The 12,577-nt window shown below is 44.3% G+C and overlaps 2 protein-coding genes across 4 annotated transcripts in view; both read right to left on the bottom strand.

The window, feature by feature from the left end:
- Positions 1-6,732, bottom strand: part of PHLPP2 (PH domain and leucine rich repeat protein phosphatase 2) — a 29,874-nt gene extending 23,142 nt beyond the window's left edge. Inside the window, exons 1-3 of the mRNA XM_026039625.1 lie at positions 6,704-6,732; positions 6,351-6,456; positions 4,847-5,139 (exon numbers count right to left, since the gene is read on the bottom strand). Coding sequence (XP_025895410.1) covers positions 4,847-5,139; positions 6,351-6,456; positions 6,704-6,732 — 428 coding nt within the window. The remainder of the gene's footprint in view (positions 1-4,846; positions 5,140-6,350; positions 6,457-6,703) is intronic.
- A 2,775-nt stretch (positions 6,733-9,507) lies between these two features.
- The window catches only part of AP1G1 (adaptor related protein complex 1 subunit gamma 1), a 39,869-nt gene continuing 36,799 nt past the window's right edge, over positions 9,508-12,577 (bottom strand). For all 3 annotated transcript variants that reach the window (XM_026039629.1, XM_026039630.1, XM_026039631.1), the window contains one exon: positions 9,508-10,775. In XM_026039629.1, coding sequence (XP_025895414.1) covers positions 10,674-10,775 — 102 coding nt within the window. In that variant the 3' untranslated portion in view covers positions 9,508-10,673. The remainder of the gene's footprint in view (positions 10,776-12,577) is intronic.

Genomic DNA, 12,577 nt, shown 5'->3' with positions numbered 1-12,577 from the left:
TCCAGAGACTCTAGATTGTTACTTTCTGCAACAAAACTGAAATTTCTGGCTAAGTTTTAGGGAAAGAAAAAACGGCAAAAAAGGCAGACTCTCAAATTAAAAGATTAGGCCTTGAGGATTCAAGATGGAATTAAAATAAATTGTTCCAATCGTTCCATTCATTAAAAATCTTCATCCACCATTAAAAATTCTCATTTTTTAAAGATGCCCAGTTTCAGATTCCAGCCCCCACACCTTGAGTTTTAATTATTTACTCTGCAAATGGTTGTTTATAAATTGGAACCAAGCAATCTCAGACATTCTCTTCAAGGTGAAGTTCAACACTGTTCTTTAAAATTTCTTGCAGTATGATGTGTTTATCCTGTCTCAAAATGACTTTTACTACTCTTTTCAGAAAGTTTTTTTTTAACTTGTCAACATTCTGTAAGTGCTACACAACTGTCTGCCATATCCATGAACTGACTCTCCAATAACTGACTCTCCATTTTCTTAATTCTTCTCAGTACACCACAGTATTTATACTCCAGGATCAAATCTGCTCTATCCATCATGGCATCCTCTTTGAGGATCAATGATTTGGAAGAGACAGGATTCACCTGACCAAGTGGGGCAAAAGTATTTCTGCCAAGAGGCTGGCCAACCTGACAGGATGGGGTGGGAGAGAATGGACAACTGTCAAGACAGGAAGCCATGGATGGCATTGGCAAGCAAAGGATCTAGGGCAAATGGACAGAAGTGGCTTTGTAATCAACAAAATAGGGTTACTGAAAAGGGTAAGAAATATCATTTCACTTCATTTCACAATCTCTCATCCAAAAAATCCTTTACACTGAATAATTTAGTTTCTAGTAACCAGTCACTTTACGGGTTGTGAATTGCTTTTCTATCAATGACATCAGAACATCGTGTAGTGCAACAAAAGGCTAACATCTTTGGCAACCAAGCTTGAAACTTCTAAGGAGCAAGATCAAGACCTGTTTTCTACTAAATTTTAACTGGCAATACACCTCATTCATACAGCACAAAAATACATAATCATTCTTTTTAATTATTATTCTATAGCATTGGCATACTACTGCCAGCTTATAACTAAGGCAGGATTTACTTCACAAAACACACACCGTCTAAAAGCATCTAGTCATCCACACTTCCTCTACAGTCAACAGGACACACCTCAAGAAGTTAACTGATCTCAAGTACTTCAAGCACATGCATTGCAACTCTCTCACTTCGCAGATAGGATCTTTGGATCAAAAACTGAAGCAAGGTTACTCTCAAAATTAAAGTTCAAAACAACAGAACTTCCACAACGAAAAGACAAGCTGGTCAACTTGCAACTGAGACAAAAACAAGCAAATACACACACACAAAAATGGCAATCCACAAATAAGATAATGGACAAAGAAAATTGTCCCCTCTTTCCAAATTCACCCAAAGGATTGCTTACTGATGGAATTTATTTGCTTGGAAATCTGCCCTTATTCCTTCCTTTATAGGACAAATAGGATTATAAATTCAAATGCATATTCCTATTAAGATCTGACAACAGTTATAATTTTTAATCAAGTTTGGAAGCTGTACTCATTTTGTACAGCTCACATTGTGACCAAAAACAACACCAGAGAGAACAATTTAGCAATCTGATATCGACTGTACATATACTCCGAAATTTCAAAAAGCAGAACTATATTCAGAAAAGTTTAAAGTTTAAAATGTAATCATAAATGTGTCAGGGTGGTGGTGATGCTGGTGGTTTGGGATTTTTCAACTTTTTAATGAAAGAAAAGTCACTATTCTTTTCTAGTACGCAAGCCACATGTTAGGTGACAAGTGTGACAAACAAAAGCATAGTTTCCAGTTATGGATAATGCCTCCCTTGAAATGGAGAAAAAAAAAAAAAAGGAAAGACTCAAAACACCTGAACTTTCCAAAACAAACTGAACAAATGCTTAGCATTCACAAGAATTTAAGGTACACAATGCCACAGCACTGAGCTCAGATAATTACTACTGTTAACTTGCCAACAGTATGGTACTTTCTATTTCCCTGAACAGTCACTAGAAAGTGAATTTAATCTCCGTGGCAATTACTGCATTAAAAAACACAAAATAATAGTTCAAATATTTGAAAAATTTAAATATGTGATTTTTCAGGAGTCAGTCCATCTTTTTGCACTAATAAAAGAGAAATCAGATTTCCTAAGAAATTAAAATATATCTACAGTCATTTCAAACTTTGATCTGAAAACCAATCATAAGTAACCTCTTACCTTCTGTCTTTTGGAAAACAATGCAGGTTTAATCTCAGTATTAGGGAAAAAAACCCTATAGCTTGCCTATGTAACTGGAAAGACTTCACTTTTGATTATGCTATCTAATTTATATTTTGTTGGGAGAAGAAGCCTTCTGAAACAATTTAGAGGCCATATAAACAAGGACTAAATCCGCTGGCTTTCCAAAGCAAGAGTAGCTTCCTGTATGCAGCCTAGAAGGGACATTTGAGAACTGTACAACCATCAATCATTCAGATGCTGCTCAACTTTTTGAAACTCCTGGGAAAAGATCGTAGTTCAGCTAAGATGCAGCTCTTTGTACAATCAGCATGAAAAGCTGACTTACAAAAAGCTTCTTCCTTCCCTGCTTTGAGAGAGGGACAACAGAAAATAAAATGGTTTTAAAGACTGTAAAGTCATCAGTGCTACTAAAAACCGTAATAAACAACAGACTGCACCAGACAATTCAGATTTCCAGCACAGGAAACCCTGAAGTATTGTTTAACTTTCAGTACTAAATTCAAGAGGGATATGAGAGATTTGACTGGATCTCCAAATAACGTGCCCATGCTTCCCTAGATTACTCCCAGATTCCACTTCTGCTATCAAAGCTCTGTGCTTGACAAAAAGCTGCTTTTCCAGCATGTGACCATGGCTCAAGAATCATAAATGCCCTAGTGTCACTCACAGAAAGAATACTTCAAATAGTCTGCATCTATACTTCTTGTTAGCAAAAACAAACAAAAAAAACCCCTCAAACACTACAACTGGGTTCCTGAAAGAGCTTTCTATGGCTATTTCTAGTATACACTGAACTTCTCGCACACATAAAAATTAAAATAAAACCTTAACACAGTAAAAGCATAAGCCTTTTACACATGACACAATATATTCAAACTGAATTATAGTTCTACAAGCTGCATCACTGTTTACCCTCTTGAGAAAGCGAGATACTCTGTCTGACCACACTTGTCCCTTCTGCAGTTGAGGCCTGGTTTTGTCAATATTTTTATTCTTATCATCTTTTACTTCAGCAAGAATTATTGCTTCATGACGACTACTGTGAAAACTCTTAGCTGTCTTGCTCCAAATTGAAGGGATATGCTTCCTGAAGATATCGACAAAACACAATGCTCCATTTCTATTTCTCTTTCTTATTCTGAAAAATTAATGTGTGAGAGGAGCATTTTCAGTAGTACCTAGTCAGGCGAATCCTCTAAACAATGTATCTCTCTTGCCATTGTATCATTTCAAACTGAAAAACAATTAAAAGACTGTTCTGTATTTCTACAGGTTTGTCTAGGTTTGTTTGTCTGCCACTGGCTGGATGTAAAGAGCCAGGGCCAAAAAGTTCTTCCGTTTGCTCAGGTTTTGATGGAAAGTCACCTACTGAGATAAAAAGGTGGAGAATTCAGAAGTTATTTGGGAGTGTAACACACTCATGAAAAAAAGGCAATTAGATGCTCAATTGAGCAATCTGCATTCACAAACACATTATTAAAGTAATCAGCAAACTTTGTGCAAGGAAGGAATTATCTCAGCAGAGCACAGGGATACCTTGTGCCTTCTGTCATCTTCCTGTGGAAATGCAGGCAGGTCCCACTTGGTCATGCTTCCTGCTACCAATGGAGATGGCTACTAAAGCAATCCTGGCAACTCCCTTGTCTCTACTGAGAACACCTCTGATGGGAAGCAATTTAGGAATACTTTGGGTCAAACATACTCTGAGAACTGCAAAGGCAATAGACATGCAGGAACCAAAACCTCCTTCAACCTCAAACATAAGCTTGACAAGGTGATAGATAAACTTGGTACCTCATTGTGTAAGAGTAGGAATTAATCAGGTATACCTCTGGCAGGTCAGTCTTTTTTCACCTTTGGACCCAGGCACTGTACAAATCTCAATTCACTTTCAGAGATCCAGCTACTGCTCCTGTCCAATGCATGATGCCAATCTCTATTATTTGGTCTATAGTAACAGGATCACAGTGAATTTGGGGGGTGGGAACTTTATTGCTAAATTTTAAGTCTAGAAGGATCAATGCAAAGTCTAAATTCTAACTTAATAGCAGCTTGTAAACCTAGAGGAGTCCATAATACACTGAGCATAAAGTTCACACACATTAACCTTATGCCAAAGTCTATTTTCAGCCTATAATAACAGCAGACATAAAATGTATGACCTGAAGCCCAAGTCCTCTTTATACAACCCTCACGCTGTCTCTGTGTCTACCTTTTAATTGCCACTTACCATGCAATTCATTTTAAAAGCTACCTTCAGCAAAAAACTTACTAACATATAAATGCCATTAGACATAACTGTGAAAGCATTTTGCGCGTTTCAGTGACTCAGAAGGATTTCTGACAGCCTCTTGCACAGCTTGCATGGTTTCAGAGGGGGGTAAGATGGAAGATAACATGGGAGTTCACGAGCAGTAACCGCAGGCTGCTGGACAGGATGCTCCTGGCCGGAGCGCGGGCCGCCCCGCAGCTAGTCCGAGGGCAGCAGCTCGCACACGGGCTGCGGAGCCGGGTCCGCGCCCCCCGCCGGCCCCGCGCACCCGCGGCCCTCACCTCACCAGGTCCCCGTGCAGCTGCAGGAAGAGGCTCTCCCGCTCTTCTCCATCGCATATCTCAGACACTGGCGTGTCCACCGAGCACAGCACCAGGCGCAGGTCGGCGCCGGCGGCCGCGGGGTCGCCCCCGTAGACGAACACGCAGCCCCGTCCGGCCTCCTCCTTGAGCCAGTCCCTCTCGCGGGAGCCGACGCGGCTCCGGCTCAGGCAGCTCCTGCTCCCGTTGCGCTTCACGTTTCTCTGGCGGGGCGAGACGCGAGCGTCACGGACCCGCTCCGGGGCTGCCGCCTCCTGCGGGGGGGGGGGGCACGGGGGAGGCGGAGAGGCGGGAGCCTCCCCACCAAGGTCGAGGCGGGAGGCGCCGCCGCAGCCGACCCGCCGCGGGCCCCGGAGCGGCCCCCGCTTCACTCACCTTGAGCACCCGGATGGCGCCGCGGGGCCCGGCCCGGCCTCCCCCATCCCCGGCCGCACGGACGCTCCGCGGCGGCCGCCCGGGCCGGCTCCACGCAGGCCCCGCCCCGGAAGCACGCGGGCTTCCGTTGCCCCGCCCCGCGGGACGGGGAACCACAGCCCCCCCGCGGCCACTGCGAAGGGAGCCGCCCCCCGCGCGAGCCGCCGGCCCGGGGCCGCCCAGGGCGACTCCGCGCGGCGGGAGCGGGAGCCGGGGGGGCACCGGCCCCTGGCAGAGCCATCGGCGCCGCGGTGGCTGCTGCAAAACCAGCCCCAAACGGGAGCCCTTCGGCCCCGCGAGAGAGGCGGGCGCGGGCCCAGAACCGCCCTGGCTCCGGCGGCGCTGCCTGCACCGAGGCCCCGGCGCCCGGAGGAGCGGCAGAGACCCGCTGCACGGCACCCGCCAGGGCCTCGCGTGCAGGCAGCGCAGCCTGGGCAGCCCGGCCCGGCTCGGGCCCCTCCAAGGGCAGCGCCTGGGCTCAGCCTTACGTCACCCCCAGTCCTCCCTAGCAAACCTCACCCTATCTCCAAGGTAGCTCCAGCCCTGCCTTCCCAACTAGCACTGTTGTCATTATCACCAGTGCACTCAATTTAGAACATTCTGCTTAAGGAGTTGCTGTGCGTTCCCGGGCTGTCCCGCAAGGCAGGACTGCAGACATGGATGTTGCGACGCCCAGGGTCCAGTGGCACTTGCAGTGCGGGGCCAGACCCAGGAACGGAGGAGCAGCGCTGGCCTCGCAGGAGCAGCGCTGCCATCTGTACCCTGCAGAGCCAGGAGCGGGGCTGCCGCGCTGCTGCCAGCACACAACTCCCCACTTCACATCCCGCGTGCTCCCGGAGGGCTGCGGGGCTCTCCTGGTTGAAAACGTGCAGCTCAGGGGTAGCTCATTTGATCCCTGAGCAACTTTTATTAACTCATGTCAGGAGTCAAGGCAGTCACAGAAAAGGCCATCTAATTACCACCTCCATACTACATAAATAAGCTGAAAATTTTGTGTTTCTTTTTTTCAGTTTGAGTTTTCTCTACAGAAAGGCACATTACACAGCATTACAGTGCTCAAGAGAATTTCCATAAAGGCAGGAAGGCACATGGTGATAGAGGCAATCACATTTTCCAGGGGGAAGTGCACAATGAATCCATATTCTAACATAGCCTTGCTGAAAGTAGAAAACAGGGAAGAACGTGGAGCAGGCATCTGTATTGCTTTAACAAACAGTGGGATTACAGCAATCCTTGTCCTAGAGACATAGGGCAGATGAAAAGAGGCTTTCTTGCCAGTGAGGGAATCAACTCCAAGGTCAGGCTGCACACAAAGGAAAGTTTTTCTTGCGTTCAAATCTCATCACATCTTTCTAGCATCTAGGAATGCATCGCTGCCTTGTTCCAAAGGGTATTTTACATTACCTGTTAAAGGGATTCACAATGGTCACCATTCGTTTTCCTCTTTAAGCTTTCTGGAAATCTGATAATTTTGTGCTATCCCCTTGGTTATTATTTCACATTGTCTGACCTTGTTATGGCCACCTGTAAGGAGCAGTAAGGATATCCCATTGTACTTGCAAAAAGCAACAAAGCACATTTTTAAATCATTGAATATTGACTCATTTTATTATTAGTCACTTCATAATTTGTTTCAACCAAAAGACAATACACACAAATCTAATGCATCCCATGTAAATGTTTACATCCGTTATGTTCCTCACCTACAATTCAGTATTTATTTAAATTTTTCACATCTCAAAAATATGTCTGTAGAAGTTAGAACATCACCAGGCTCCCTGCTCAATTGGCATGTTCTTTTCTTTCTTTTTTTTTCTTTCTTTTTTTTTTTTTTTTTTTTTTATATATATTGTGAAGGAGTTGGGATGAGGATCCATGTAAAATGTAAATTACAACATCAGGAAAGAAAAAGGACTATACAGGAATAGAGTGAAAGTTCACAGAGGAAAGCAGCCCAACAGCTCTTCCCTCACAGCCCCCAAGTAGAAAATGAACACATAGAAAGCGCACCAGCAGGTCTAAAAAAGCCATCTTTGCTGCTCCATCTTGCAGCCAGTACCAGCCCTGGGGAAGGGCTGCAGCACCTGTCCCCACTGTTTCAGCATCTTGCGAGTTAAATATCCATGGTCCTGTATAGGTTGCAGCCCCCTCATTGCTATTGCTTCAAAGAGTTGTTCAAGGCCATATTTTGTCTCTTCAGAAATTGGACAAAGTCAAATCTTAGGACCTTCCCATGTCTCCTCCCTGTCAGGTCCAATATGGCCACTGATCTTTTTGCCATCTCTTGGCTCAAAAGACAATACATTCACTTGGAGAAAACAACAAAAACAAACAGAAAAAAAAACAACAAAAGAAAAAACATTCCACCTCTCCCAGCTCCAAAGTCTCCAATGCAGATATTAGTAAGATTAGCCATGAAGTCTGTATCTTGCTCCCTGCATATCCCCCTTATGCTACCTTAAGGAGAATTTCAAGCAGACCGTTAAAATTCTTGCTCTCCACTGGTAGAATAAAGACCTGGCACTCCGTCCTCAGAGCGCTTTACGAAGTGGACATGTGCGTACACTCCAGTGACAAAACAAAGCAGCAGCACAGAGGTTAAGAGATGCAGCAAGGGCCAAGAACCAAGCAAAGGGATCTGGAATTAAAGACAGAGGAATGTGTGAAACCTGGCCTTTATTCTGGGATAGCATCAGTGTTCTATCCCTTAAAAAGGGAGGGAAAAGAGCTTCAGGGATGACAGGAATGTCATGTTTGAAGGACTGTCCTTCAAAGCCAAGGGATGGCTTCAAGCAGAACACTCTTTGTGTCCATGCACCTCTTTCAGTCTGACAGGCAGAACACGAGGATGTCCTCAACACACATCTCCACACAAAGGTGTTTGAAGCAGCCAAGAACAGAGGAGGAACTAATCCATAATAGGCTCACCAAACCAACTTCAAGACCCACCTGCTCTAGAAGACAAAACATGCACAACGAGGACAAGATCCTGTGTTCCCAACTATTCTGCAATAAACTGGCCAGGAGAAAGACCATTTACTCCTTTTTTCCCTCATTTAATGCTTTTCCAGCAGTGCTGCTCTTGACAAAACGATATAGAGATTGAGGTGTGCCAGACTTCAGTACAAGTGACCACATGCAAGTATCTCCAAAGAGAATGACAGAGCTCAAGGGGCTTTTGGAAACTAAGGCACAGACCTTCCATTAGCCTGATGTCACATCTGGGACACCCTTGGAGCACATTTGTCTACATGCTCAGTCTCTGATGCTAAGGAGTTTGAGCTAGTGAGGTGGTGAATAATCATACCGCAAATAAAGTAATAAATGTGGATGCTCAGCACCCAAGAACGGACTCCAAGATTCTGCCACAACTCAGAACCAGTTCTGCTCTAATGCAATCTTATCCTTGTTAGATTTTACAGCCCCTTGTTGATGCTAGTTCCAATAGATTAATATACCTCTTCTCTAATTCCAAGGCCCTAACTGCGTTCCTTAGTAAGGCAGCAAAAATGCCAAGAAACACTCATTCCATCACACAAATGAATACTGAAATCAGTGATGCAATTAGTCCAGTGTTATATTGCTTAATGCAGCTAAAACTAAAGCAACTTGAAAAACTAAACCAGACTTCTGTTCCAGGTTCAAGGACAGAATAGGTCCTCTAATTCTTCCCAGTTATGCTGAGTGCCTCACTCCTGTGGTACTTCTGGCAAGGACTGGAGCCAAGTGTTAGTACTTTTACAGCCACATGAAGGCCAGGGCCTAAGCTTGCTATCACGCTGCTGAAGGAGGGCCATCTGCAAAGCCCTGTAACAGAAATTAAGGAAATGTACCATCTATTTCTTTTCAAAAGGCATTAGAAACTAGAGTTCTTTCAGCTTACCAACATGCTTCTGAGGGTCCAAGATAGGCCCTTCCCTCTCCCTCCCTGACAGGTGCTGAACACCTGAATAGTTCTTTTGCACTGCACCTCATGTCCTATCCACTATCTCCACGAGAACTCATGGAACACTGCTACGCAAACAACTGATCCTGCTAGGAAGCATGACTCAACATGGTTGATCATCACACTTAGAACAGTATTGGACCTCACATCTTTGACTCACATATTCAAACAACTGGCATTTACTTAAAAAATAAAAAAAAAAAAAAAAAAAAAAAAAAAAAAAAAAAGATCAGTTCCTTCCAGTCTGAGGACAAACCATAAGGATCAATTAAGTAACAAAATGGGAAAAGATCTCTTTAAACCGCAAGGTCTTTATTTCAGTGCCAATGTTACAGATACAACACAAATGTCCCAGTCAGAACAAACTCAAATGGAATCCAGGGATCTACAACAGGCTCTGGAAATTAAATTGGGGAGAAGGTCTGGAATAACTGGGAAAAGTGACTTTGCAGCATAATCTCTGATGAGTCTCCCAGCAGGCAACAGGGCCCTTGCTCAAAGAACAATCTACAAAATTGAGCATGTCCTTTTTACCCATAAACCACAGTCAATGGGCTAAAGGCTTTGAAAATGTCTGCGGCAGCAAGCCAGCTGCTCTGTGGATCTCTACATTTTTCACATATCATCACACTCCCCGGGGCAGCTACAGAAGACTGTGAATCTGCACAGCTGCAGTCAATGATAGAAAGCAAAGAAAATTCAAGTGTCAGGGCTTCACTTTCAAGTACAGCACCAAAGCAATTCGATCAACTATCACCAGACACATCTTTTCTCACACTGTCCCAGGTTTGCAGATGAACTCCCAAGGCCTGACTTGCTCTTGGTATGTATCGCATAACTAAGAGGTGTGTGTGTGTATACAGTAATGCACAGAATAGGCCACAAGAAGCCTCCAACCCCTTCAGATAAAGGGGATACAGGAAGAAAGAGGCAGGACACCCTAACGTCCTTTAAGTCCCCAATCTGAGCCCCAGATGAAAGTGCCTGAATATAACCCAGCTAGTAATGAATGAAAATGCACCTTGCCCTCCCCAGGGGTAAAAAAAGGACAGCAGAAAGAAGGGGCAGCTGTTCACTTGCTGCAGAGAGAAGAAAATTTCCCTGCAAGAAATTCCAGACTTCTCTTCCAATCAGGCTGTGTTTCTTTGGGGGGAGAAGGGAATGTTGCTTCTGGCTGTGAATGCATGTGCAGGGAGGGAGTGCAGAGTATCCTCCACAAGCAGCCAGCCTCATCAGCGGAGGAGAGGAAATTAGTCTTAACAGATATGCTCCAAAGTCAGCAATCACTTCAGGAAAATTCCTCCTCATCAGCAGGTCTCATCTGTTCCCCATACCCATGGTGCGGTTTGGGGGATTTCCAGGGATCACAACCTTCTTCCCAGAGTTCCTTTGATTGGGTGGGGTGAGAATAAGAATGGTGTCAGAGCTTCACTGCCAAGACTGAGGGGGAAAGTTGTTGACTTCTGCTAGGTCCTGCATTGCTGAGCCCTTGTGATTATATGTCAACTTAATCCGCATACGTAGTTGTTGCTAAAAGAGAAAAGAAAAAAAAAATCAGGTCTTCAAAGATTAGTGAATTCCCCTAAGTCCATCCCCACCCCCAGCAGGGCAAAATATGGACCTTTCTTCACCATGGGAGCTTGCTGGAAGGCTGTCCAGGGTGAGCTATGATACTGTAGATGAGTGCTTCATTTGGTAGAACATTGCTTGCTCACTGTAGTTCTTAGCTTGCTCAGAAAACCCATAGTACAGCTTCTACTCACATCTCTGCATTGGTCCTGCTCTCTCAAGCACTAATAGCCCTAACTGGGATTTGAAGGCAGTTGTATTTAACAACGGAAGAAAACAAGAGACAGTTGGCCTCTACTGCTCTGTACTTGGGCTCAAAGGGAGAGTTATAATTTCTTATGCTAGCTGTTCGTCACTCAGCAGAGCAGAATTGGCCTGAGACCTTCAAGTAGCGTACAGCACTATGTAGCACTGGAGGAAACAGCCTAAGACAGACTGGAGACAAAAACACTTAAGAGCTTTTCCTTCTTGTCCGAGTAAATGACGGAACAACTCAGAGATTGTTTTATACTCCCTCAGTTGGTTTTCAGCTAGATGGATTCAGGGTGCCCCTGAATAATAACAACTAGAACACAGCGTGCTCTGGCCAGGATCTCTGTTCTCCGAACTCCTGAAAAGCCTTGTTTGTAGAAACACTACAAATAAAAGCAAAAAGCTGGCTACTTCAGCCTCTTCTCCCTATACCAACCAAAACCTTGAGGGAAATACAGAAAAACAGCAGAGGGAGGGAAGACAAGGACTGCCCTATCTAGCCTCAGGCTAAAGGAAACTGTCCTTTACTACTAGACCACCAATATTATCTGTTTTTAGCTTTTGTTAAACTTGGTCATGTTTGAGGAGACCAGCCATTCCTACTGTATGAGTGCAATCTTGCTCATCCACACTGAAGAGACCTGCGAGCCTTTCAACCTCATGATCACAGTTTCCTCATCAGCTTCAAGAGGGAATGACACACTCCATGCCATTTCAGGTGAAAAGGCCTTTTCACAACTATGGCAAGAGAAAAACCTACCTCCTAAACAGCCAACCAGTTCTGAGGTCCCTTCCTTCTATTCCTGGTAGCTACACAGTGTAATGGGCAAGATTCTTACAAAGCTGTATATTCAGGCAGTAGCAGACTAAATGATAATAAGAGATGTACAAATGTCTGGTATAGAAGAACTAGATGAAGAAGTGGTCAAGGGCACAGGGCAATGAAACACTGGTTTGCACCTCACCATTCCCAAATGTTCACAGGTGTCCTGGTATCCCAGCAAGAAAGCCTCCCACCATCTAAGTATATTTTGGCTTGTGGGCCCAAGTGAGATGGACGTATTGTAACTCCTCACCCCTTACAGGAAAACTCCTAAAATCTCCCAAGTTCAGCTTTCAGGTGGCCTTTGAAAAATGCTCTTCAGTACTACAGCTTCACTAAAATATGTAAATATGTACAAAACATAAAAGAGAAGAATTACCCTTGAATTTTGCTCTCTTTGGGCAGAAGGGAACTCACTGCATGGAGATGGGGGTAAGAAGGGGGTAAATTATGCTCTAGAAGACAGTCACTTAAATGAAATCTTTCACAGCGTCAGTGAATTTTTCTATTTTGCACATCAGTCTAGCAGTAATACTTAACATATCCAGGGAAGTACGCAAGTGTTAATCTGCAAAAAACTTAAGAAGGTAAGAAAATCTTAAGGCTGTTCCACAGAGGAGAAAACAGTAATCTCTATTTTACTTTTCTTTCTGATGCCTTCTGAACACTTGCAAAGCCTTTTTTTAAA

This window comes from Nothoprocta perdicaria, unplaced genomic scaffold (genome assembly GCF_003342845.1).
Source record: "Nothoprocta perdicaria isolate Ctin4 unplaced genomic scaffold, notPer1 scaffold_234, whole genome shotgun sequence".
Classification (NCBI taxonomy): Eukaryota; Metazoa; Chordata; class Aves; order Tinamiformes; family Tinamidae; genus Nothoprocta; species Nothoprocta perdicaria.
The sequence above is the reverse complement of the archived record's forward strand: the minus strand, read 5'-3'. Positions and strand labels throughout refer to the sequence as shown.